The following is a 26,121-nucleotide window of genomic DNA, read 5'->3' on the forward strand; positions in this document are numbered from 1 at the left end:
AAATAAAGGACGGTATGCACATTCAAGTCATGTAGTGGTAAAAAATTCACATGCCAACTCAGGAGATGCAAGAGACACTGGGTTCCATCCCTGAGTTGGGAAGATCCCCAAGAGTAGGAAATGGCAAACTAGTATTCTTGCCTGGAGAATCCCGCGGACAGAGGAGCCTGGTGGGCTATACTCCATGAGGTCACAAAGAGTTGGACACAACTGAGCGCGTGCATACACACACACACACGCACATGTACACACGTGCACACACACACGTGCGTGCACACACACACATAAATTCAGGTCACAACAGGAAAGAGCAGGCAAAGAGCGGGCTAATGACAGTAGTCTGTTTTTTCTGCTTGGATTTTTATGTATTTCTGGTGTCATTTTGCAGTGAGGGAGAATTTGATGGTTTGGGAGAGGGTGACAGACGTTCACACAGCAGCAGAGAAGTTAAGAATGTAAACTCAGGGCCTTTCCTGGTGGTCCAATGGTTAAGAATCTGCCTTGCGATGCAGAGGATGTGGGTTTGATCCCTGGTCGGGGAACTAAGATCCCATATGCCTGGAGACGACTAAGCCTGCCTGAGACGACTAGAGAGTCCCTGAGCCGCATGGAACAGCCCCACGTGACACGATGAAGATCCCCTGTACCACGGCTAAGACCTGCTGCAGCCAAATAAATATTTAATGAAGAATATTTTCTAAAAGAAGAATATTTAATATTTAGTAAACTCTGGGTTAGATTTCCATGGGTTCCCATTCAGTTCTGCTGCTTTACAATCTTATTCTGTGGGCAGTGAGGGAACCAATGCTGGCTTCTGTATTAATTAGGACAATGAACTTGAAATAGCTTAAAAAAAAAGTAGGAAGCAATCAGCAAGTGCTTCTGTAGCCTAGTGAAAAAGTGAAAGTAAAAGGCGCTCAGTCGTGTCCAACTCTTTGTGACCCCATGGACTACAGAGTCCATGGAATTCTCTAGGCCAGACTACTGGAGTGGGTAGCCTATACCTTTTCCAGTGGGTCTTCCTGACCAGGAATCAAACCAGGATCTCCTGCATTGCAGGCGTATTCTTTACCAGCTGAGCTATCAGGGAAGCCCTTTCCTAGCCTAGGTCACATGCAAGTGGATTGTCTTGGAGTATAATCCTAGAAGCAGGAATGAGAGGGAAGAATGGGGCTGGTTTTGGACCCACACTACAGGTCACTGGGGCTGGATCCCTCAGGGCCTTTAAAACTGTCTGCCCAGGAAATAGGAAGCGGGACATATCACACACTAGATCCCACCACTCTCGATCAAGTCGGCCCCCAAGCACTAACTCCTCCTGCACGTCAGGTGGTGTGTGTGACAGCTGAGGGAGCCCTCGGGTACCCACTCCAAGGTGTCAAAGGAGCACGTGAGTCACACCTGGTGCACTTAGGTTGCTCCTACGTGGTGATGGTTGAAACCTACAAAGCACTGGTGTCCACATGTAGGGGATAGGGCTCAGAGGGATACCAGACATGCCCCATACATGAGACTTTGGTGACTCAAAGAAGAGCGAGGACCCAGAAAGGCAGGAATAGAGCTGAACCCAATGAAACTAACCAGAAGTTCCAGTCCACCTGGACCTTCTCATTCTCGAATCTCTGTATCTCATTGGCTGAAGAGACATCACTTTTTCTCTGCATGATAGAAAACTTGTCTTTTAACAACTTCTACATTTTGCATCTTACAGTTTCATCCTCAGAAAATAAACTAATAGCGTTAGACCCACATCTAAAATGTCCCAGGGCAAAACATCACTGACCTACTTAAGGTCAGGCATCTTAAAGAAAGGTGTCATGTCAGGACATGAAAGTGAAAGTGTTAATTGCTCAGTCATGTCCAACTCTTTGCAACTCAATGGGCTATAGCCCACCAGGCTCCTCTGTCCATGGGATTCTCTAGGTAAGAATACTGGAGTGGGTTGCCATTTCTTCTCCAGGGAATCTTCCTAACCCAGGGATCAAACCTGGGTCTCCCACATTGCAGGCAGATTCTTTACCGCCTGGGGCATAAAGTCCTCAAAATTAAAATTAATTTCTCCCTCCTCCTGGCTCCCACATTGTCTTCTCTCATGTTGGACAGTAATAATTTGCTTATGTGTTTGTCTCTCTCCCTCTGGACTTCAGAGTTCTTTGAGAGTAGGGACTTCATCTTCTTTCTGTTTGTTTTCTCAGGATCCAGCATGGTACATGGCACATAGTAGGTCCTCCGGTTTGGGGGAGAAGCAGATAATGAATTCAGCAAGTTTGTCCTCTGAAAGGCTAAAAGCACAGACATTTGTTGTAGGTCATGAAGGTTCTCACTGCTTATTCCTTGGAAATAAGCAAAGGATCCCAGAGATGTGTCCAGTGCAGCTAACTAGGATGCTGCTGACATTTCAGACTCACTGGACAACAACAAGCTCTACTCTTGTTTGCTTGTCAAGTTTGTCCACTCCTGTAAAAATCTCTATGGAGGATGATAGCATCTGTGGGAGATCGAGGTAAGAGATTTCCAGTGTAAGTCAAGTTGTAGTGTTATCTTTATTATCATCATTTCTTTTAGGAAGAAGAGTCTCTGACCCCGGAGAAAATTGTGGTCTGTCTCATAGGAGGCCACCTGAAAAACAGTACACAGTAAAAACAAAACACAAAATACAGAAAGCCTTCTGCAGAGGTGAGAGGTGATTTTTTCACACTTTTTTTTCTCACCTGATAAGTGATAGGGCACACTGTTAAATCTCCTTTGAAGGGTGTTTCACATAATCTTGATTTAAACATACCATTACCTAGATTTCAGTCCCAAAGGCAGAGTAGTTCTGAGCTACTCTATCAAAAAACAAACAAACAAACAAAAACCAAAAACCAGAATATAGTGCAATAATAGTTCAAAAGAACAGTTTTTTAAAAACTACTTTTCATAGTAACAATAGCTAGAATTCGGGAACAGCCTACTTTGTGCCAGAAAGCATCAGTGACATTTGATACAGGTCATCTAACGCTCACATCAGTCATGTGGGGATGGTGTTATTGAGAAAACTGAGACTCAAGAGAAGAATTATTTATTAAATGGAGATTAGATATAGGAGGGGAGACAGGTAGGTCTTTTCAGCATATGAATGAGTCTCCCAGCTTTCAAGGTGAACAAGAGCCAGATATGAAAGACTTCACATTGTATTATGTCATTGATTAAAATTCAAAAGGCTTTCCCTGGTGCTAAGTTGGTAAAGAAACTGCCTGTAATGCAGGAGACGTGCATTTGATCCCTGGGTCAGGAAGATCCCCTGAAGAAGGAAATGGCAACCCACTCCAGTATTCTTGCCTGGGAAATCCCATGGACAGAGGAGCCTGGTGGGCTATAGCCCATGGGGTCACAGAGAGTCAGACATGACTTAGTGACTAAACAACAACAACAGAGTTCAAAAGCAGGCAAAACTAATAAATCCTCATAGAAGTCATGAGAGTAGTTACCTTTGTGGGGTGAGTCTGGATACGAAGGGTTATCAGGGAACCCTCTAGATGACTACAAGTGTTTTATATCTTGACGTGGATGGTGGTTCAAAAGCATGGACACATGTTAAAAAGTCATTCATCTGCACAAGTATCTGTGCCCTTTTCTATATATAAGTTGTACCTCTTAAAACGTTAAAGAGAGAAGGGGGAAAGGAATTAGAGTTCAGCTCTGTTTAGTTCCAAAGGCTCTCTTTTTCCACTATACACTATTTCCACAATGTTTCAAAAGTTTATGTTCAACATAGACTGTGGGATATTGCACAGAAAAGTCTCACAGATACTTTAATAAACTATTGCAAATAAGCTTATGTGACAGAAATTGCAGAGTACAGGAGTGGTTGTGATAGGATAATACAGCAGCTAGGACTGGTTTAGAAAGAGTTTTGTGAGCCTTGTTCAAGCAAAGTGTTTTATTTATATGGGGAACCACTGAGGAATTTGATATGACAAGCTTTATGATCATATTGCCATTGTTGGTGAGATGGATGAGAGACGAAGGATGGAAGGGTGCAGGAAAGGTCAGGGAGCAGAGAGTGGGTTGGAAAGCTATGGTCATTGTCTCTGTTGTTGGACTGCGAATGGCAACGGTGTGGTTTAGAAGAAACAAACTTCCTTTTAGCGGACATTGTGAGTGACTGGATGTGGGCAATGAAGTTTCCCAATGGCTCAGTGGTAAAAAATCCTCCTGCAATGCACGAGACACAGGAGACATGGGTTGGATCTGTGGCTTGGGAACATCGAGGAAGGGCATGGCAACCCACTCCAGTATTCTTGCCTGGAGAATTCCATGGACAGAGGAGCCTGGTGGGCTACAGTCCCTTGAGTGGCAGAGTTGGTCATGACCGAAACAACTGAACAGAACACACAACACAAAGATGGGGTGGACAGGAGCTCTGGTATGACTTGGTGGGCTAATTCCAAGTAAAGGGGGCTCTACTCACCTAGAGCCAGACATCCTGGAATGTGAAGTCAAGTGGGCCTGAAAAAGCATCACTACAAACAAAACTAGGGGAGGTGATGGAATTCTAGCTGAGCTATTTCATATCCTAAAGATGATGCTGTGATAGTGCTTCACTCAATATGCCAGCAAATTTGGAAAGCTCAGCAGTGGCCACAGGACTGGAAAAGGTCAGTTTTCATTCCAATCCCAAAGAAAGGCAAAGCCAAAGAATGTCCAAACTACCACACAATTGCACTCATTCCACATGCTAGCAAAGTAATGCTCAAAACCCTTTAAGTTACGCTTCAATAGTACGTGAACTGAGAACTTCCAGATGTACAAGCTGGATTTAGAAAAGGCAGAGGAACCAGAGATCAAATTGCCAATATCCACTGGATCATAGAAAAAGCTAAAGAATTCCAGTAAAACATCTACTTCTGCTTCATTGACTATGCTTCATTGACTGTGTGAATCACAACAAACTGTGGAAAATTCTCAAAGAGATGGGAATACCAGACCACCTTAACCACCTCCCATGAAACCTGTATGTAGGTTAGGAACCAACAGTTAGAACTGGACATGGAACAGCGGACTGGTTCCAAATTGGGAAGGAAGTATACAAAGCTGTATATTATCATCCTGCTTATTTAACTTATATGCAGAGTACATCATAAGGAACACTGGGCTGGATGAAGCACAAGCTGGAATCAAGATTGTGGGGGAGAAATATCAATAACCTCAGATATGTAGATGACACAACCCTTATGGCAGAAAGTGAAGAGGAACTAAAGAGCCTTTTGATGAAAGTGAAAGAAGAGAATGAAAAACCAGGCTTAAAACTCAACATTAAAAAAATGAAGATCATGGCATCCAGTCACATCACTGTATGGCAAATAGATGGGGAAATGGTGGAAACAGTGACAGACTATTTTTGGGGGGCTCCAAAATCACTGTGGATGGTGACTGCAGCCATGAAATTAAAAGACGCTTGCTCCTTGGAAGAAAAGGTATGACAAACCTAGAGAGAGTATTAAAAAGCAGAGACATTGCTTGGTTGACAAAGGTCTGTATGGTCAAAGCTATGGTTTTTCCAGTAGTCATGTATGGATGTGAGAGCCGGACAATAAAAAAGGCTGAAGAATTGATGCCTTCGAACTGTGGTATTGGAAAAGACTCTTGAGAGTCCCTTGGATAGCAAGGAGATCAAACCAGTCAGTTCTAAAGGAAATCAACCTGAATATTCACTGAAAGAACTTTTGCTGAAACTGAAGCTCCAATACTTTGGCCACCTCATGCAAAGAGCCAACACAGGAAAGACTGTGATGCTGGGAAAGACTGAAGGCAGGAGAAGGGGACAACAGAGTATAAAATGGTTGGATGGCATTACCAATTCAATGGACATGAGTTTGAACAAGTTTCAGGAGATGATGAAGGTCAGGGAAGCCTGGCATGCTGCAGTCCATGGGGTCACAAAGAGTTGGACACAGCTGAGCGACTGAACACCAACAGTGACAAGTAACCATCAGGGAGACAGGGACAAAGTGCAGTCCTCTGGGCAGAGGCTGACGCTTGACAGCTTGTTGAGGCTCCAGGCAAGTAACTTGGGGTTCAGGGAAGAGCTAGAGTGTTGTCATGGGCTTAATAGTGTATCCCCAATTCATATGTTGAAGTCCTGACCCCCAGGACCTCAGAATGTGACTTTATTTGGAGATAGGGTCTTTTAGAAGGTAATTAAGTTAAAAGAAGGTCATTAGGGTAGGCCCTAGCCCAGTACAACTGATCTTCTGATGAGAAAAGGAAACGTGGACACACACACACACTGCAAGAAGACCACGTGGAGAGATGGCGAGTAGACAGCATCAACATGCTCGGACAAGCAGCCCGGAAGACTTGCCAAAACCTTGGATGCTGATCCTGGACTGCTTGCCTCCAGTTGTAAGAACACAAGTGTCTGTGGTTTAAGCCACCCCGCATGTGGTACTTTGTAATGGCAACCCTGGCAAACAAGCACAGATGTCATCCTGGACTTCAGGCCATTTAAATCACAGAAGGCACAGCCGTGGGCACCAGGGGCTAAATCACAGTTCAGAACGCAGGCAGGGCTTCTAGCCAAGAAGTGGTTCCAAAGTCCATCTACTCGTAGGGATGGGGCTGTTAACATTCCTCTGAATTTAATTCTTGTTGGTACAAAGACTGGGCAGAGCAGCGCCACAGCTGGATTAAAGGTACGGTCTTTCATGGAATCAACCTAAATGTCCATCGATAGATGAATGAAAAAAGAAGATGAGGTACATATACACAGTGGAATATTACTCAGCCATTCAAAAAAAATGCCACTGGCAGCAACGTCGATGGACCAAGAGATAGATTATCATATTAAGTGAAGTCAGAATGTCACATGATATCACTAATATGTGGAGTCTAAAATATGACACAAACAAACATATGCACAAAACAGGAACAGACTCACAGAAAGAACAGACTTGTGGTTGCCAAGGGGGAGAGGGCTGGGGGAGGAATAGAGTGGGAGGCTGGGGTTAGCAAAAGAAAACTATTATACATAGGGTGGATATACAACAAGGTCCTACTGTATCCATCCATGGATCCTCAAGGCAAGAACACTGGAGTAGGTTGCCATTCCCTTTTCCGGGAGATCTTCCCGCCCCAGGGATTGAACCTGGGTCTACTGCATTGCAGGCAGATTTTTTTACCATCTGAGCCACCAGGGAAGCCATTGTATAGCACAGGGAATATATTCAATATCCTATGATAAGTCAAAATGGAAAAGAATACAAATAAAGAAAACATTCACTTCACTGTACAGCAGAAATTAACACCACATTGTAAATCAACTATACTTCAGTAAAAAATAAATCACACACACAAAAACTGTAGAATTTTTAATTTCAATGATAGGCAGAGTTAGAAGCAAGCTGGGGCTGACTAACCATTTCAATTTCAAAAAATAATGAGATATCAACTCTGAGCAAAAAGGGATGCTAGATCCAGTCAGAACTGACTTGATAAACAAAATATTTGTTTACATTTGCACATTCTTTGGATACTAGACCAAAAAATAAGTATACAGGGGCTTCCCTAGTGGTCCAGTGGTTAAGGATCTGCCTGCCAACACAGGGGACACGGGTTCGATCCCTAGTACATGGAGGATTCCACATACTGTGGAGCAACCAAGGCCCTGTGCCACAGCTACCGAGCCCGCCCACTGTAGAGCCTGTGCTCTGCAACAAGAGAAGCCCCTGCAATGAGAAGCCTGCACCACAACCAAGAGAATAGTTTCCCCACTCGCTGCAACTACAGAAAGCCTGTGTGTAGCAACAAAGACTCAGCACAGCCAAAAAAACACAAAACCCCCAATAAATATATGCATAGCATACCCACACACGTATTCCATCTACATACTACACATCTCACATGCTCTGTCGTGGGTCAGCCTGTCTTTGCTTCCTGGGGTCCTCCATCTTCCTCCTAACTTCCTCTCTGTCTCATTACGGCTCCCTAGTAATGAGGGTCAAGGGCAGATCACTTGAAGCATAAATCAGCATGACTTTCTCATTGGTCTGTACACACCTAGAAATCCTTCTGGACTCCTTTCTGTTAAATACAATAGGAAGTCTAGATCCTCCCTTTATAATTACTCTCTGAGTCACCCTTTCTTGGTACATTTCACATATCCCAGTTTCAGTTATCTGATTCTGCCTCAACAGTTGCGATAGCTTCCTGACTCTTCTGCTCACCTCTTGGCTCTCTAAATCTGTCCTACAGAAAATCTTTGAAAAACAGCACTTTGACCACAATGCCATTTTCTATTATACTTGTTAGCCTTCAGCTGCTTATAGCAACACATTCAGCACCCTCTGTCTAATGCTTAAGGCTTTGGGAATCTGTTTTGTTTTTTCCCATCTTATTTATACCCATCCTCACTTCCCCACATTCATTGAGGTGGTTTCAGGCATTGCCCACCCTGATGCCCGCAGAGCATTCATGAGTATCCCTGTGCTTTTGCTCCTGTGTGTCTCTCCCTTCCCCGTCTTTTCCACGTCACACTGTCCTTCAAGAACATCTCGAACCCCAGAGGTGTCTGCTCCTTCTTCTCCTAGCATGACAAGCCTTCTTCTCTGCTTACCTGTGTTACCCATCTTTCAAAGTCAACCTTAATTTATCCTCATCTTTGACATCTTTCCTAACCAGCCCAACACTCAGACCTTGGTGACAGCAACCGTGGGGCCATTAGGGTCTGATGTCTGAAACCCACTGATCAGTGATCCGTGGCTGACCGGTGGCTGAACCCCACTCATCGGTGGCTGACAGTTGCAGCTCATTCCCAGGACGATGGGCCCTCCTCCCTCTTCTACTCCTGGGGCAGTGAGCCCCTCAGTCCCAAATTGTGTATTCATAGTGTGATTGCTTACAAAGTTCCTTCGGTTTTGAATTGTCAATTACATTTCTATGATTTAACTTAAAAAAAAAAAAAAGACTTCTCTTTCCCAGGCAGACTGTAAAGACTTTGTCCCCAGACGACCTAGTTTCATGTGAGGGAGGAGATGGAATATACTGTCTGGTACCAGGCAGTGAGGTGCTGCTTTTGCCAGTACTTCTCATAGTGTAATGGTCCAGCTGTCTGCTGCAGAACTACAAGCCTTATATTGCCCAGCTTTAAGCCCTAAGAAAGAGCCTGGAGTTGGTAACAGAGGCATCAATGGTTTAATGGACAGGGGGGTCTTACACGTCTGAAGAAGGGCCCTGGACCAACGTCCCACTGTCTGGACAGAGGGCAGGATGTGGTGGCAGTCTTCGCTCCCCAGGGACAGGGGGATATTGTCAGTTCTAGAAATAATGGATGTCAAGCTGGCTCTTGGTTACCATGGAAACTAGCAGAGGGGCACGCCCTTCACCGTTCCTTGTATTAGAACAATTACAAGCTGGGGCAGGAGCAAGTACATAGCAAGGTCAGAGTAGCTACAGGTGAAGCTGGTGCTGGTTGGGCAGGGGATGTAGAGAGCAAGAGAACAGTCATTTTGTGTGGCCTGACCATACACTGTTTTATGGGGCACATAAAAACCATGATTTTACAGATATTCTTGCTTCAGTTCAGTTCAGTCTCTCAGTTGTGTCCGACTCTTTGCAACTCCATGAATCACAAGCACGCCAGGCCTCCCTGTCCATCACCAACTCCCGGAGTTCACTCAAACTCATGTCCATCGAGTGCGTGATGCCATCCAGCCATCTCATCCTCTGTCATCCCCTTCTCCTCCTGCCCCCAATCCCTCCCAGCACTACGGTCTTTTCCAATGAGTCAACTCTTCACGTGAGGTGGCCAAAGTATTGGAATTTCAGCTTCAGCATCAGTCCTTCCAAGGGACTCTCAAGAGTCTTCTCCAACACCACAGTTCAAAAGCATCATTTCTTTGGCACTCAGCTTTCTTCACAGTCCAACTCTCACATCCATACATGACCACTGGAAAAACAATAGCCTTGACTAGATGGACCTTTGTTGGCAAAGTAATATCTCTGCTTTTCAATATGCTATCTAGGTTGGTCATAACTTTCCTTCCAAAGAGTAAGTGTCTTTTAATATCATAGCTACAATCACCATCTGCAGTGATTTTGGAGCCCCCAAAAATAAAGTCTGACACTGTTCTTGCTTAGAATAAGGCTAAAGTAGGGAGTGTCCATTTAAGGTATTTTTAAAAATTCACTTTATTTAAATAAAAAATTAATAATGGTTCAAGTGATAGTTATGGCAAAAACTATGGAAGTGGGACACGAATGACTGAAAGAGTGTTAGATGGTATATTTATTTCTCACAACAACCTTGCAAATTAGAAACAAAAGTCCGGAGAAACGTTGGGACTTAGCCAACCTAGAAAGCGAATAGGTCATGAAACAGGATTCAGGTGAAGGTACTTACGTCTCTGACTAATGCTCTCCAAGGTTCCCCCTTTACCAGGATGCTTTTTTTTGTATAAGGAATTTTTCGTTCAACTACTGACGTGTGTGACTGACTCATATTGTTTTTTACCCCACCTCATCTCCTCAAAAATATTTACTTCCTAAATTAAATCCTTCCCCTCCCGAATGAATTTGGTGTGTTTTTAAACACACTTATAAAACATACAGGGAACAGGGCCCGATTTCCTGCCTGGCTGAGTAAAACAGTAATTCTCCAGCTTGGCACCTCACCCTGCAGCTGTGATAAGGGCCGTTATGCCCAAATAGGCCCTTAAACGGAAGACCTGCTGAGCAGAGACCCACTTTCCCAGCCCTGCTCCACCTCGTCAGCTTCTCTGCCAACTGACCAGGCGGAAGAAGCAGCAGGGGAGGAGGGCCTGCAGGTAGGTGGGGAGGGGATCGTTTTTTTTGAAAGCCTTAAATCCCTCACAGGGAAGCAGCAGCTGCTCCTCGTTTTTCCAACATCTGTCCCATCTGTCCCCCTGCGCACCCCACCCTTCGGGGGCTGGAGTTAGCTACATGTAAGCATAAGAAGGGGGCCTTTCTGAAGGCTGCTTGGTGAATGGGTATGGGCATCATTGTTACCCTGAAAGTTTCTACTGAGAAGGGGGCAGTTGGGGTTCTTGAGGACGATGGCTATCACCTTCCTTCATTTTTCTCACACATTTAACAGCTTCAGTCGACAGAGTGGGGATTTGTAGCATCATCCAAGGGTATCATTTCACAGGACAGAAGTGCCCCTTGAGCCCACTTCCTACTTGTAACCTCCAGGAGAGGCATAGGCTTCCGATGGGGGCGGGGGCGGGAGCAAGATGCTGCATATAGTACAAAGTTGCTGCACCGCCTCGAAGAACTGCTCGCCGCATTTCGCAGCGCACTGCTCCTCACCAACACTGTGCTTTTTCAGAATTAGAGATTTCATTTTTATCCAGTTGTTTCCCCCTAGAATTCAGAACCGAGGCTGGAACCTGGCAGGCCTGACACAGACACTTCTGAATCAACGAACGTTAACGAAGTGCAAACAAAGGAGCAGGCTGGCTTCTCAGGTTCGAAGGCAGGAATGCAGAGAGAGGGTTGGGATTGAATGGAGTCGTCCGGGGGTGTGGATGCCCGCCCGCAACCTCAAAGACCCAGGCGGGCAGCCGGCTCACAGGCTCGCGCCCCGCGCGCCTGCGGGGTCCAGGCGGCCACGCCCTCTCCCGGGGCTTCCCTCGGGAGAGCCCCTCCGCTCCGGTCACGCCGCTAGGGACGGGTCGGGAGTGCGCAGGCGCGGCGGGCGGCGGAAGTCGCGACCGGGAAGTAAGAGGCGCCGGAGCCGCCTCGCTTTGCGCAGGGCGCCGCGCTCCTCCTCTCGCCCCCGTGGGCCGCCCCGCCCCGCCTCCCGTGCGGCCCCGCCCCACACACTCTCGCAGGCGGCCGCGCGGCTGCCGCCTCCCGCGCGTGGACATGGCGCTCGACCCCTCAGGTAAGGCGCGGGAGGCGGGGGCGCGGAGCCGGGGGGCGTGCAGGGGGCGGGGCGGGCTGGGAGGCGCGACGCCGAGGCCGCCCCGCCCTCCCGGCCCTCGGGCGCTCGGCGCTGGGGTAGGGGCAGCGGTCTGACGGGGCTTGCGGGTGTTCACCTTCCTAGCGCCTGCCGCCTCGCCGCCATTCTCTTTGGGCCCTTGGGGTCACAGGCTCCTTTAAGTATCTGTGGTCCGACTCGAACGCACTGACCAGGACGGGGCCGTTCCGCTGGAAAGTGTCCCCAGAGAGCCGGTGGCTCGCCGTGACTTCCGCGCGCCCGCCGCTACGCGACGCCGCCGCAGGGCTCCCCTCGGTACCCGGCGCTGGGATGCTCGCTGAACGGCGGGAGCGCTGGGGGGCTTTGGGACATGCCCTTCGTATCAATATTATACGTGTGAAAACTCAAGGCGTTGGGAGGAGGACTGGCTTCCAACCTTTGGAGAGCCAGAAGGGACACAGCCTCTCTGTGGGCCCGAGGAGAAAGAAGTAGACGAGTCTCGTGGCTGGGGGAGCCGAGTCCGGCTGGGACTCAGAGAACCCCATGTCCAGGCCTCATGGAGTAAACAGATAATTGTTGCGAACTCACTGTCTCTTCTAGGCCTTGGGAAACTGGTCTATAGGACAGAAAGACCCCACTCTGTCTAGATCTTGTGTTCTGAGGGTGCAAGAAAAGACATCCCCCCCCCCCCCCCCCACACACACACACACACTTTACAGATAGTGGTAAACGTTATGAGGAAGATAAGCGGTGTCAGAGGTCCGGAGTATGGAGGAGATGCATACAGAGATGCTGGGAAAGTAGATAGAACCTACATGTTGCAGTTCCGGAAGGCCCTGATAAGTGCGCATTTGGGCTTTTCTTGATGTTAACAAAAACCTATGGAGGCTTTTAAAGAGGGCAGTGACATGATGGCGATGTATACCTTTACCGCTCTGGTAGCGGTGCTAGCCTTGCAGAGGGGCCACGAGTGGAATGTTAAGACACACTGGCAGCGGTTCAGGCCAAATGTGTTGGTATGTGTTGGCCTGGGATAGTATTAGGGAAAAAATGGGGAGAAATACAAACCTTCAGAAGATGTTTTGGAGGAGAAATTGACAGGACTCGCTGTTTCATTGAGTAAGGGTGGTGAGCAAAAGGGAGGCACAGAGAATTCCTAGGCTCTGCAACTGGATAACTGATAATAGATCCAACAACACGCTAACCATTGGAAACTCAGACGAGCAGACTCGGAAGCAAGATTGGAATGGAAAGTTAGAGACCGGACTCAGCTAGTAGGACTATTTTTGAAAAATTTCTTTGTTTAGACTCCAGAATACAAATATACTGAGGTCCACTCTTTTAATTTGTGTTTGGTTCATAGATTGAAGCATATAAAATGTTTTGATATTTGTTTTGCTTCTTACAGTACACAGTGGTATGTTTCTTGCTAAATGAGTAGTATGCCAAATGAAGCTTATGTAGGAGCATCTATTTTCCCATTGGTTTATGTTAGATTTTTAAAAATCTTTATACAAGTTTGATCTTCATTTGGCAGCAGCCTTTAACTTTGTACGGTCCATTTTTCTCAAAAAACTCTCAACCCAACAATGCATACTTTTAAATGTAGTTTTATTTAAGCAATTTCCCTTTTTGTTAACGTTGAGGTAATAACACTCTTTGGAAGCTTATCAGCCGTAATTCTGTCCACTATTTTCTCTTACTATTTGAATGCAGAGAGAAAAAGCTGGAGAATGCAAAACACCCAGAGAAGGTGACTGAGGAGAGAGGGAAAAAAAAAAAAAATACTAGTAGCTGTTTGCACTAGCAGATGTTCAGACTTACTTTGCCCAAGCCTCTGGTGATTTAAAATAGTCCACAGGGAGTTCTAACCTGCAGAGTATTGCCAGGGCTCTGAACTCTCCTGGGTTGGGTTTATTGACTTGACCTTCAGCTTTGTTTTCTTAGCAGCCAGGGAAGTTTGCCTGAATCCTTAGCCCTAAGTGGGACCTTTGATAACACAGTAATGACTCAAGAAATACACAGTATAGGTCATTCTCCTATGAAAGGACTTAAGCAGTTTAAGTATATAGTATGTATATTGTATGTACTGTATATATTTAAAAATCCAGTCAAACTGAGGAGACTGAAATTTTAGAGGTTGTTTATTGATCATCTGTAGAAACAGTGTTACAGGTGACACCTATTTTTTTTTAAAAGATCTTATAAACACTGTATTGAGCAAAAAGGGAAATCACCAAACCAAATCTGTAGCACACCATTTATGTAGATTATAAACCATGCACACAAACAGCACAATCTGTTTTCTAAGGATGTGTGTGCTCAGTCATGCCTGACTCTTTGCAGCCCCGTGGACTGTAGCTCATGTGGTACTTGTTAAAGTAGGATTTCCAGAAATATAAAATGATTATTTATGGTAATACAAAGTGGATATTTGTTCAAGATTTTCTCCAACTCAGTAGTGAGGGAACCAGTAAAATGTAAAAAACTACGTGAAAAACATTGGAACGGTAGATACATAGAAAATGTCATAGATCGTTGGCTTAGGTAAAAGCTGATTAATTTCAATAGGGCTATGAAGTGTTACTTGGGGGGTTGTCTTTCCACTGGTTAGAAATTATTTCTGTCTCGATTGGACAGAGTTCTAGAACTTAACCTCTGCCCCTAACAAGGTTGTAAACTAGCCCAGTCACGGGAAGCCCAGCCCAATCTGTCCTGAAAGGACATCCGTGAAGCCTTTGCTGCTTCCAGAGTTCAGAGAAATCATCTGACATAATTAGTCCTGGGTGACAACTCACAGGAACCTGGGCCTGAGAAGCTTCTTACTTTTCCTAATAACTAGGAGAGAGTTCTTTCTGCCCCATTTGTTCTTCTACTCTTTCCCCTTTGAGCTGAGTAGAGGGTTTCCCTTCCCATCTGTTGCTCAGTCTGCAGCAGGCAGCAGGGGAGACGTTTCTTTAAGCGCATGCGTGGCCTTTTGTGGCTCCCTCCGTGGGTGTTTTCTTCCAGAAACCTACTTGGGAGGAATGGGTAGTGAGCAGGCTCAGGGTGGGAAGTGGGCTCAGGAATTTCATGACATCCCATGAGTACAGGTTTTGAGTGTGTGTATCCTGGGAGGATGGCATCTTGTCACTCTGGGAATACTTAGGTTGCACGGGTTCTTTCAGTGGTTCCCATGGAGATGGAGGGAGATGGGCTGTAGGTATACCAGCGCTCAGTCACTAGAAAAAGGCCACTCTTGGAGTTAGACAGCTAAACAGGTTGGGAGGATCTGTTGCTGTTTTTTTCCTGAGCATTGTGTGATTAATATGTAAAAAAAAGAACAAATACTATAATGTAGTTGATTAGAAATTTTTTTATTTTGTAACTGCTTCTGTGTTTTTACAGTATCCTGTTAGATACAAATTACATTCATGGTTCAGAGGTAAACGTCTGACTTCCATGTTTTATAAATTTTTAAGGTCAAAGCATGTTTGCACTACTGCAAAATACATTGTTTTTGTTTGCCTCAATTGATTAATTTCACAACCTGAAATTGTTCTCCGAAATTGAAAAGCCGTGGCATGAGCAGGGAGCACAAGGGAGAGAGAAGCTTTGAGGCCACAGCGGCACGTGTGTGGAGGCCCTGGGGTTTGGGCTGTGGGTCACAAAATGGCTCTTAAACCCATTTGTGGGGGGTTGGATTTTATCCAGGAAGAGCAGGGTGACACTGCGAGTGCTTAGGGAAGGGAGTGACAGTAGACTTCTTCTTCACTGTGCTTTGCTCTGACTTTTGATCAGACGGCGATCGAGATCTCAGCTGAACCCTCTGCATCGAGGTGTCAGACCTGGAGGCAGCGGCGAGGTCTGCTGCTAGTGGGTGGCTCTAACTTTGACCACCCAGCCAGTGTCTTGCCCAGTGTCTTTGCTGTCTTTTTCCTTTCCTATAATTAATAAGCACTCTGTGGGCTTCGCAGGTGGCTCAATGGTTAAGAATCTGCCTATAGTGCGGGAGTCACAGGAGACAAGGGTTCGGTCCCAGGATTGGGATGATCCCCTGGAGGAGGGCATGGCAACCCACTCCAGTCTTCTTGCCTGGAGAATCCCCATGGACAGAGGAGCCTGGTGGGCGACAGTCCATGGGGTCGCAGGGCCAGACACGATTGAAGTGACTTAGCATGGCATGGTGCGGGGAGACCACTGAAGACTATGTGGATGTTCATTCCTCATCAGAAAACTCGTTTTGATGGAGCCTCTGTTGATGATTTTTGCAGGATTCAGTCTTTCCTGTGATGGTTGCAAAATGATTTTCTACTTCCAACATTCTTTCCACGTAGATGGTTATCTCTCCATTAGACAGTTGTTGACACTTTGCTGTAAACAAGAAAACACTTTGTTTCTTATTAATATTATTGGCATGGATTCAGGAATTTGTTTTCTCAATGGTGTATCATTCGTCAGTGTAAATATTTCGGTGCTCACATTTTCCCAGATTTGGCCACCTAGAGTTGCTTCAGACCAGCTTCTGGGTCCTTGTGATGTGCTCCCATCTTTTTTTGAGCGTTTCCTTCACTTCTCACACAGAAGGTACTGGCCCCTCTGGGACCTCCCCAGCCCAGCCACAGGATTATTCATGTTTCGGACAAGCCCTGGTTCCTTTGTTTGGGTGGTCTTGGAGCACAATATGTGGGCCCCTGGGTGCCACGTGAGTTTTCCATGTGCAGGGATTGATCTTGGAGCGCAAACGTTCGGGGGAGAGAAGGGAGTAGGAGCTGAAGGGAGGAGGCTGAGTAAGGGTGTGGTATGGGGGATTGTCTAGCTTCCGAAGCAAAAGAATCGGCCTTTGTGACCCCCTGTCTGTCAGCCCTTGCCCACTGCAGGAGGAGGGAGAGGGGCCTGGAGAAGGAAAAGTTCCAGGTGCTACCACCCACGGCCCAGGCGGGGTGCTGGGAAGGTTGCAGGCGGGGTGAGCAGGCTCTCATTCTCCTCCGTCTCTGCTACAGGGAGAGACACCAGCAGTTTAGTTCCATTCAGTCACTCAGTCATGTCCGACTCTTTGTGACCCCATGGACTGCAGCACGCCAGGCCTCCCTGTCCATCACCAACTCCCGGAGTTTACTCAAACTCATGTCCTTTGAGTTGGTGATGCCATCCAGCCATCTCATCCTCTGTCACCCCCTTCTCCTCCCACCTTCAATCTTTCCCAGCATCAGGGTCTTTTGAAGTGAAGTGAAGTCGCTCAGTCGTGTCTGACTCTTTGCGACCCCATGGACTGCAGCCTACTACGCTCCTCTGTCCATGGGATTTTCCAGGCAAGAGTACTGGAGTGGGTTGCCATTTCCTTCTCCAGAGGATCTTCCTGACCCAGGGATCGAACCCAGGTCTCCCGCACTGTAGGCAGACGCTTTATCATCTGAGCCACCAGGGAAGTCCACAGTGAGTCAATTCTTCACATCAGGTGGCCAGAGGATTGGAGTTTCAGCTTCAGCATCAGTCCTTCCAATGAATATTCAGGACTGATCTCCCTTAGGATGGACTGGTTGGATCTTCTTGCAGTCTAAGGGAGTCTCAAGAGTCTTCTCCAACACCACAGTTCAAAAGCATCAATTCTTTGGCGCTCAGCTTTCTTTATAGTCCAACTCTCACATCTATACATGACTACTGGAAAAGCCATGGCTCTGACTAGACGAACCTTTGTTGGCAAAGTAATGTCTCTGCTTTTTAATAAGCTGTCTGGGTTGGTTATAACTTTCCTTCCAAGGAGTAAGCGTTTTTTAATTTCATGGCTGCAGTCACCATCTTCAGTGATTTTGGAGCCCCCAAAAATAAAGTCTGACACTGTTTCCACTGTTTCCCCATCTATTTCCCATGAAGTGCTGGGACCAGATGCCATGATCTTAGTTTTCTGAATATTGAGTTTTAAGCCAACTTTTTCACTCTCCTCTTTCACTTTCATCGAGAGGCCCTTGGATTCTTCTTTGCTTTCTGCCATAAGGGTGGTGTCATCTGCATATCTGAGGTTTTTGATATTTCTCCCTGCAGTCTTGATTCCAGCTTGTGCTTCTTCCAGCCCAGCGTTTCTCATGATGTACTCTGCATATAAGTTAAATAAGCAGGGTGACAATATACAGCCTTGACGTACTCCTTTCCTGATTTGGAACCAGTTTGTTGTTTCAGCCTGTAAGTAACTGATCTGAGACTGTTAGGAATTTTAGTATGTGCAATGAGAGTTTGAATCAGGTGGGCAAGTCAGGTAGGAAGGAGGACCCCTGCGCACATATGAAAATACATGTGTGTGCACTGTGTCCAGGAATATCATGGGGTTGTGATAAAGAAGTGTAGGTAACACCGGCCTAAGATATACTTTATTGTTTAGTTGCAAAGTTGTGTCTGACTCTTTTGCAACCCCGTGGACAGTGGCTCCTCTACCCGTAGGATAACAGATGCCAAATTGTGTGCGCGCTCTCTCCTTTTTTTCCTTTTTGCCTCTAGGCCTTTGACATGCTGTTCCTTCTCTTTGGAGTGTTTCCCTTTCTGTCCCACCCTCACATCTAAGTCTTATTCCTTTTTGAAATCAGTTTCATAGAAGGCCTTCCCTGATGTCACTGCCTCCGGTCTTTATTTTAATATTTTAACAAAAATTTATTTTAATATATGGGATTTTAAAAACCACCAAAATGTCAAATAACCAGTGTGTGGAGTTTCTTTCATTCTAGATCTAGAATTTTTTCTTTGAGAAATAAAATGAAAGCTGCATGTATCAAATAATTTGAGAGATGAAGGAAAATCGGATGTGAAGGAATATTTACTTTTGTGGTGAACAGTTTCTTTCATATGGTTGTCTTTAACTTTGTTAGCATAGGGATAGGATAGGCCAGTTAATTACACCTAGATAGTAAGAGATTCTCCACTAGCCTGAGAAGGCTCTGCAAACAGCGCCAAATTGAATTTGGGAATGAGTAGGACTGAGGTGTTTCAGACTTTGCTAGTAACCTCAGGCCCTTCAGGAATTCTAAATGGCATGTTGTGATGTTTGAGGATGACGGGGAGGGAGAATAAGATGTATCAGATGCTAAGGCTGCTTCAAGCCTTAAACTTGTGTGTATTTAAATACTTGCAGGTGTTCTCAAGGGGTTCTAGACTCAGCACAGAAAGCTCATGTTTCATTGACTGGATTAGTATGGTTATTTATCTCTAGGCATGTTATTGATGCTCAAGCTGAAGTTCCAATACTTTGGCCACCTGATGGGAAGAACTGACTCACTGGAAAAGACCCTGATGCTGGGAAAGACTGAAGGCAGGAGGAGAACGGGGCGACAGAGAATGTGATGGTTGGATGGCATCACCAACTCGATGCACATGTGTTTGAGTAAGCTCTGGGAGTTGGTGATGGACAGGGAGGCCTGGCGTGCTGCAGTCCATCGGGTCGCAAAGAGTTGGACACGACTGAGCGACTGAACTGAATTGAGGGGTGTTATTACCTTATTTGTAGAAATCTCCTAGACTTGATATAAGTGGGCCACACAAAATGTGCCCAAATGAAAACATTGATTCCCAAATTAACCTTCTCCCCACATCAGCCAGCTCCTTTTACATTTTTAGGTAAAGAGATTGAGGGAAAACATTTTTAAGAACAATCCTGTGTTGTGTTTTTGCTGGAGAACTCTTACTGATTTTCCATATTTTAATTAACTGTGTGTTCATCACTCAGTTGTGTCCGACTCTTTGTGACCCCATGGACTGTAGCCCACCAGGCTCCTCTGTTCTTGGGATTCTCCAGGCAAGAATAATTCTCCAGGCAAAAGGGTAGCCATTTCCTTCTCCAGGGTATCTTGCCAACTTAGGGATTGAACTGGGTCACCTGCGTTGCAGGCTTTTTTACCATCTGAGCCAGCAGGGAAGCCCTAAGCATGACTAATTTAAAGATGATTTTAAATGTTTATATTGCAGAATAGGGCACATCAATGTATCAACAAGCCCTAGCCTGATAATTGGTAGATAGTGGGCACCTAATAAATGTTTCTTAACAGAATGAATATCAAATGAATAAATATATTTTTAACTATTTGTATAATGATTATCAAATATGGAAATTTTACACATATTTGTCATTTATTACATGGTTGATTGAATTTTTACCATGTTCTAGGAGTAGGAGGGAATTATGGAGGTTAACGAGACGTGGTCTCAGACCTCATTACAGTTATATTTCATGCAGTGGTTCTTAATCTAGAATCGAATATAATTATTTGGGAAGCTTTTAAAAATACCAGTTCCTGGATGTTACCCAGCGTCTCTGATTTGACTGGTCTGGAGTGGGGCCGAGACATCAGGTGTGGTTGTTAGTTGCAGCCAGAATCGACAGCTTCTGTTACCAAATTCTATCTGCATCCTCTTGCGTTGCCATAATAACGTTCTATAGACTGGGTGGCTTAAACAGTGCACGTTTATTTTCTCGCAGTTTGGAAGGCTGGCAGCCTGAGATCAAGGTGCTGGCCGATTCAGCTGCTGTTTTTTCCTGTTCTTAGCAGGGCCACCCATCTGATTAGGGCTCTACCCATGTGAGCTCTCCTGGTGACTCGGATGATAAAGAATCTGCCAGTAATACAGGAGACCCGGGTTTAGTCCCTGGGTCAGGAAGATCCTGTGGAGGAGGAAATGGCAACCCAGTCCAGTATTCTTGCCTGGAGAATCTCATGGACAGAGGAGCCTGGCGGGCTACAGTCCATTGCATCGCAAAGAGTTGGACACGACTGAGCGACTAACACACTTTCATACACATAGCGTACATACGTGTCAACTCATTTAACCTTAATCACCTCTCCAACGAGAGTCATTTCGAGTTTAGGGCTTCCGTGAATTCCGCGGTAGTGGGAACACAGTTTGGTCCTTGGCAACCATTGATCAAGAGAAGGAAGTTTTTGTAGGAAGTGTGCTACTCTGAGTTCTAAGTCCACGTGTGATTAGAGCCGTAGTGTTTGTGCGTGAAACACGTTGGGGTTAGTGGAAGGAGAAATCACTTTCAGGTGCTGGGGTTAGGGAGCATTTTGGATGGTGTTAAGTGAGTGAGCCTTGATAAAGAAAATGAAGGGTGGGAGATGGAGAATGAAGGCAGCAGACTGAGGTGGAGTCTGACCCGACGGGCTGCTCGCTGCCCGGCGCTGCAGGATCCATCTGTGCTCTCTGAGCCTCGGGTTCCGAACCCCTGCCCCTGCCTGTGACGGTGCTCGTAAAACGACCCCTTCACCTCCACTTCGTCCTTCTTTCTGTAAGTAAGATCTAAGCTGATTGCCTGGTGGGTTGATTGATTTTTAGCCAAGGACGATAATACAACCACTGGGATGGCAGAATAAGGATTTAAACAATAGAAATTTTAAGCTGAACTTCTGATCCTGGTGGGACTTTGGAATTACTAATAGATTCTTGAAAACGTGGGTCAAGTAGATTTGGTGATAGAGCAGCACTGAGAACACAGCATAAAAAGCGCCAATTTAAAGACAGAGCCTGTAGGATTGCCTGGGCAGGAACGGGAGCGGAGCTTGCTTTGGGTGTTTATATGGCTTTTAGTGTTACCATTGTTCAGAGTATTTTCAAGACTCTTTTAGAATTTGCCTTCAGCTTCTACAGTACATTTATCTTAATATCTTATTATCTTAATATTCTCATTTTGGTAAATTTTTGTTTTGAAGATGAACTTGAATTTCAGCCACAGTTAGCCAGAGGCAGTCTGATGAAGGGAGTAGATGACCCTCCTTGGGCAACACTGCTCCCCAAGAAGGTTGCATTGTAGTTTTAACTCAGCCTGGCTCTAAAGGCCATCCTGAGAAAGATGTCGTGAGTCTCTACAAATGAACCAATTTCATTGCTTTTTATGGCTGAGTAATACTCCTTTGTATGTATGTACCACATCTTCTTTATCCTATTGTCTTTCAGTAGACATCTAGGTTGCTTCCATGTCCTGGCTGTTGTAAATAGTGTTTCAGTGAAGGACCTAGAGGCTGTCATACAGAGTGAAGTAAGTCAGAAAGAGAAAAACAAATACTGTTTATTAACATGTGTATGTGGAATCTAGAAGAGTGGTACAGATGACCCTATTTGCAGGGCCGGAATTGAGACGCAGACATACGGAATGGATGTGTGGCCCCGTTTGTGTGTCTCAGTTGCTCAGTCGTATCTGACTCTTTGCAACCTCATGGACTGTAGCCTTCCAGGCTTCTCTGTCCGTGGGGTTCTCCAGGCAAGAATACTGGAGTGGGTTGCCATTTCCTCCTCCAGGGGATCTTCCCAACCCAGGGGTGGAACCCACGTCTCTGGCATTGGCAGGCACATTCTTTACCACTACACCACCTGGGAAGAGGTGAAGGGTGGGGACAGATTGAGAGATTAGCGTTGGCATGTGTATAGTCAGTGGGAAGCTGCTGTACGGCTCAGCCTGATGCTCTGTGATGACCGGGAGGGGTGGGATGAGGCGTTGGGAGGAAGGTTTAGGAAGGAGGGGATGTTTGTATGCATATGCCTGATTCACGCTCCTGTACAGCAGAAACAACACAGCACGGTAAAGCACTTACACCCCCATTTTAAAAACTGGAATGATTTGAGCAAGCATTGAATCTTTGAAATAAGTGAATAAGCTCTCAATATAAAAATAATTTCCCTACTCTATTATCAAAATGGTCCATGTGTTTTGTTAAATTTTACGGACTGTTGAGAGATGGAGGAGAAGGACCAGGAGAGCTCAGACAGCCAGAAGCCATTGAGGAGCACCCGTCAGTGTGGGGGTAGCCCCCCGTGTCCCAGACGGGCATCGGAGGGAAGGCACGTGAGTGAGGGATGCGTTGCTGGGAGGCCCAGGCGTGCTGTCGTATATTCCTTTCTCAAATGTCTACTTACGTAGACATGTCTCCTATAGTGACATGACTGATTTCCTATTAGCTGTCAATGGGAAATTGTGCCCGTAGCAAAAGACAGCCTTGAAGTTTTACCAAATAAAGTAAATGTGAAACCTCTTCACTGAAGGCATTATGGCCACAGCGGAGATCGCTGCGCTTTTCTAAAATTGGCAGGTCTTCTTGCATAAGTCGATTTCCTGCTTCGGTATGCTTTGAGACTAGTTGTCCCTTTCTGGCCTCATCTTGGTTAAAACAACGTGGGTGGAAGAGGAAGTTTTCACACCTCGCAATCTGCAGAATCTGAGGTCCAAGAAATAGGTGCTTTTGGGAACCGGGCACATGTGGTGTGAACGCAGTGGTTACTACCAGTGGGAGCTGATAGCACGGAGGAGCTCAGATGTGGCACAGCGATGGCGGGATGCTGGCGTGTGTGACCCAGAAGCTGAGCAGAAATAGGCACTTCTACCTCATTGATGTGCTTTCCGGGTCTTGTGAGTTCGAGATTGTAAAAAGTTCTATGGTCACCGACTGACCTAATATTTGATGTTTACTCTCCGCGAAGGTACTTTCTCAGCCAGCTGACAAATCAGGCCTTTTGCCTTTTCTAAAATAGTTTTCTTCATGGTTGGAATCATTGAGCTCCTTTCTGATCAAGAAATATGAACTGTGACGTTTTGAATTTTGCTTGTTCAAAACGATGCTTCTGAAACCAGCATTCTTCTTGTCCAAGAGTTCCTGCAGGCTTCACAAGCTCTGGGACCTAGTTTACTGAAGTCCCCTGAAATAGAACACCGCCCTAGGGGAGGGCGTGGGTCATGGAAGAACTTTGGAACCTGCCCCTGGGTTATTCCCCTCTGTTAGAGTCTCCACATTTTTTTGTGCAAAATGGAATCCAGGTACTGAACTTGAGGGGCTTTTAGAAGACTGAAGGGCATTCCTGGCCTTCCTCTTGAGGTTTCATAACCAGAGGCAGCTGGACTGTTGGAAGGAGAATCTTTCCTGCTCTGTAGTTGCTTTTTTGTTTTGTCAATTCAAGTGTTGCTTAAAGGAAAGAGGATGGGACACAGATCTTCCCTGTCTTTGTCTTCCCGGTCTTGGTCCCCCTGCCTCCCACGCCGTCCTCATCTTATGCTGTCATTGTAGAAGAGGGTGTGAGTGAGCTGGAGGGGACAGGAGGTCTGCTTGGGGCAAGAGTGTCTTGAGCACTGAGACCAGAGTCCTCGCAGGCTTGGGTGTGAAGCGCACAGGGTGAAGGGGTCTTTGGCCAGCCCTGGTCCTGCTGAATGCCATCTACCTGGGCCCTTCAGTACAGAAGACGGACCCAAAGGAGAAACCATTGCTAATAAGAACACCTTTGCACATTTCCTACAAGCATTTTTCTGATTTTTCCTACAGAGTAAACAATGTCATGGTAATGTCTACAGGAACAAATAAAGGGGCAGCTAGGAAGTTCCAGAAAACAAAAAAGTAGCATTATCTAAATAGCAGTTACGTTATGTTAGAACATTTTCAGTGCTGAAAGGCGTTCCTTGCCCTGCTGAGGCCACCTGTTTCTGGGGGAAGGCTCTGTGATGCTCTGAGTCGTGTCACTGCCGCCCTGTGGATTCAGGGCAAGTACTGCTGTCGGTGGTTTCCTGTGATCCCGGGTGGCTGTGCTGCAGGAGCATGTGAGCCCCAGAGCAGAGTCTGCACTGACAGAGTCAGCCAGGGAAAAAGGTAAAAATTGACTTGTATGTGGGTGGTAATAGAATGTCGAGGAGTTAGAGCTTTGAAAATTTGCCCTGGTGGTATTACCCTGATTCTTCATTTCAATATAAATTCATGTGACTGTAGAGTAGCAAATTCTCAAAATTTGATTTTTTTTTTTGCCAGCTTTGGTGCAGATGTATAACATCTATGTAGCATATTGACACTGAGGGAATCACCCTGTAATTTTGTGAATAAAAAGTGCCATATCTATATTTGTAGTATCAAAGGAAACTTTGAAATATGTACAGAATCATAATTAATTAAAAATTGACTTTTAATGATTCGTATGCTACCAAGTGTTAGCAGAATTTATTTATATATATATATATATATTTTTTTTTTAAGCCTTTTATTTTTTGACTGCTCAGCACGCAGGATCATAGTTCCCCAACCAGAGATAGAACCTGTGTCTCCTGCAGTGTCAGTAGAGTCTTACCCTGCCAGAGATTTAACACTAAGAGTGTAGAAAATCGAAATCAACATTCACATGATTCATATGATTTTCTTTGCCTTAGGAGGTTTTAGACGAATCATCAGAAGGACTTCTTATAATACATTTAAAAAATGTTTCAGGAAGACTGCAAGTTGTGGAGAGAAAGAGTGGATTCATGAGGCCGCATTGTAGATAAGCCGTCTGTCTAGGTTATAGGTGTGTAAGTGAAGGGAGGAGCTCAGATGCTGAAGCTGATTGTATAAACTAGATCAGCACGTCACGGTGTTTGTTCTCATCTCTTCAGTAGTTGCACTGTTAATTGTGCATGTGTGTGTGCATGCTCAGTCGTGTCCAACTCTTTCGTGATCCCACGGACTGTAGCCCACCAGACTCCCCTGTCCATGGAATTTTCCAGGCAAGAATACTGGAGCAGGTTGCTATTTCCTCCTCCAGGGGAATTTTCCATGTAAATCCATGTCTCCTGCATTGCAGGTGGATTCTTTACCCTGATGACTATGGTTTGCACTATAGACAAGGAGAAAGAGTGTGTGGAGGTGGCTCCAGTTTTATTATTTTTCTTCCAGTAGTTACCAGCTCTCCACTCACAGGGTGTCTCGTAGGAATCTCATATTTATTCAGTTTGTCGAGTCAGAATTGGCCTACCCCCTGCAGTTCTTTTGTCTCCCTGCCTTGGTGAGTGGTCACCTTATTTCACTGTGAGATGAGACCCTGGGAGCCCGCCTTGCCACATCCTGGCCCCTCTGTCCGCGCAGCCCCGCCACGCCTCTGGGGCCGCCCTCTCAGTCCTCCCCTCTCTCCACCCATACTTGACAGTCCTTCTGTGGGCTAGCTTTCTTTTTCTCATCTTACAGCAGCTCTGGCGAAAGTAAGGAAGACGAGAAGGCATGAATCAGTAGTGTAGGCCAGACCTTAACCGTCTATGGCCTGGGCAGAATCTGGTAAGGCTGGTAGGCTGTGAATGGTTAGTAATATTTTCAAAGAGTTGTTTGGAAAAAAAAAAAAAAAAACAAGGAGCATGCATGACAGAGGTGGTGTGTAGCCCACACAGCTTGAAATATTTACACTCTGGTTCTTAACAGAAAGTTTGTTGACCCCCTGGTAGGCAGTAAAAACTGGGATAAAGGTAT

The 26,121-nt window shown here is 45.7% G+C and overlaps 1 protein-coding gene across 2 annotated transcripts in view; it reads left to right on the forward strand.

Annotated features, from left to right (window-relative positions):
• The first annotated feature begins 11,807 nt into the window (after window positions 1-11,807).
• The window catches only part of CMC1 (C-X9-C motif containing 1), a 78,566-nt gene continuing 64,252 nt past the window's right edge, over window positions 11,808-26,121 (forward strand). The window contains exon 1 of one of the 2 annotated variants that reach the window (XM_024983075.2): window positions 11,808-11,887. Coding sequence is in view for 1 of the 2 variants with exons in the window: in NM_001076548.2 (NP_001070016.1) it covers window positions 11,869-11,887 (19 nt within the window). In the remaining variant the exon portion in view is untranslated. 2 annotated transcript variants of the gene reach the window in all.

The sequence above is a fragment of the Bos taurus genome, chromosome 22 (assembly GCF_002263795.3).
Source record: "Bos taurus isolate L1 Dominette 01449 registration number 42190680 breed Hereford chromosome 22, ARS-UCD2.0, whole genome shotgun sequence".
NCBI lineage: Eukaryota > Metazoa > Chordata > Mammalia > Artiodactyla > Bovidae > Bos > Bos taurus.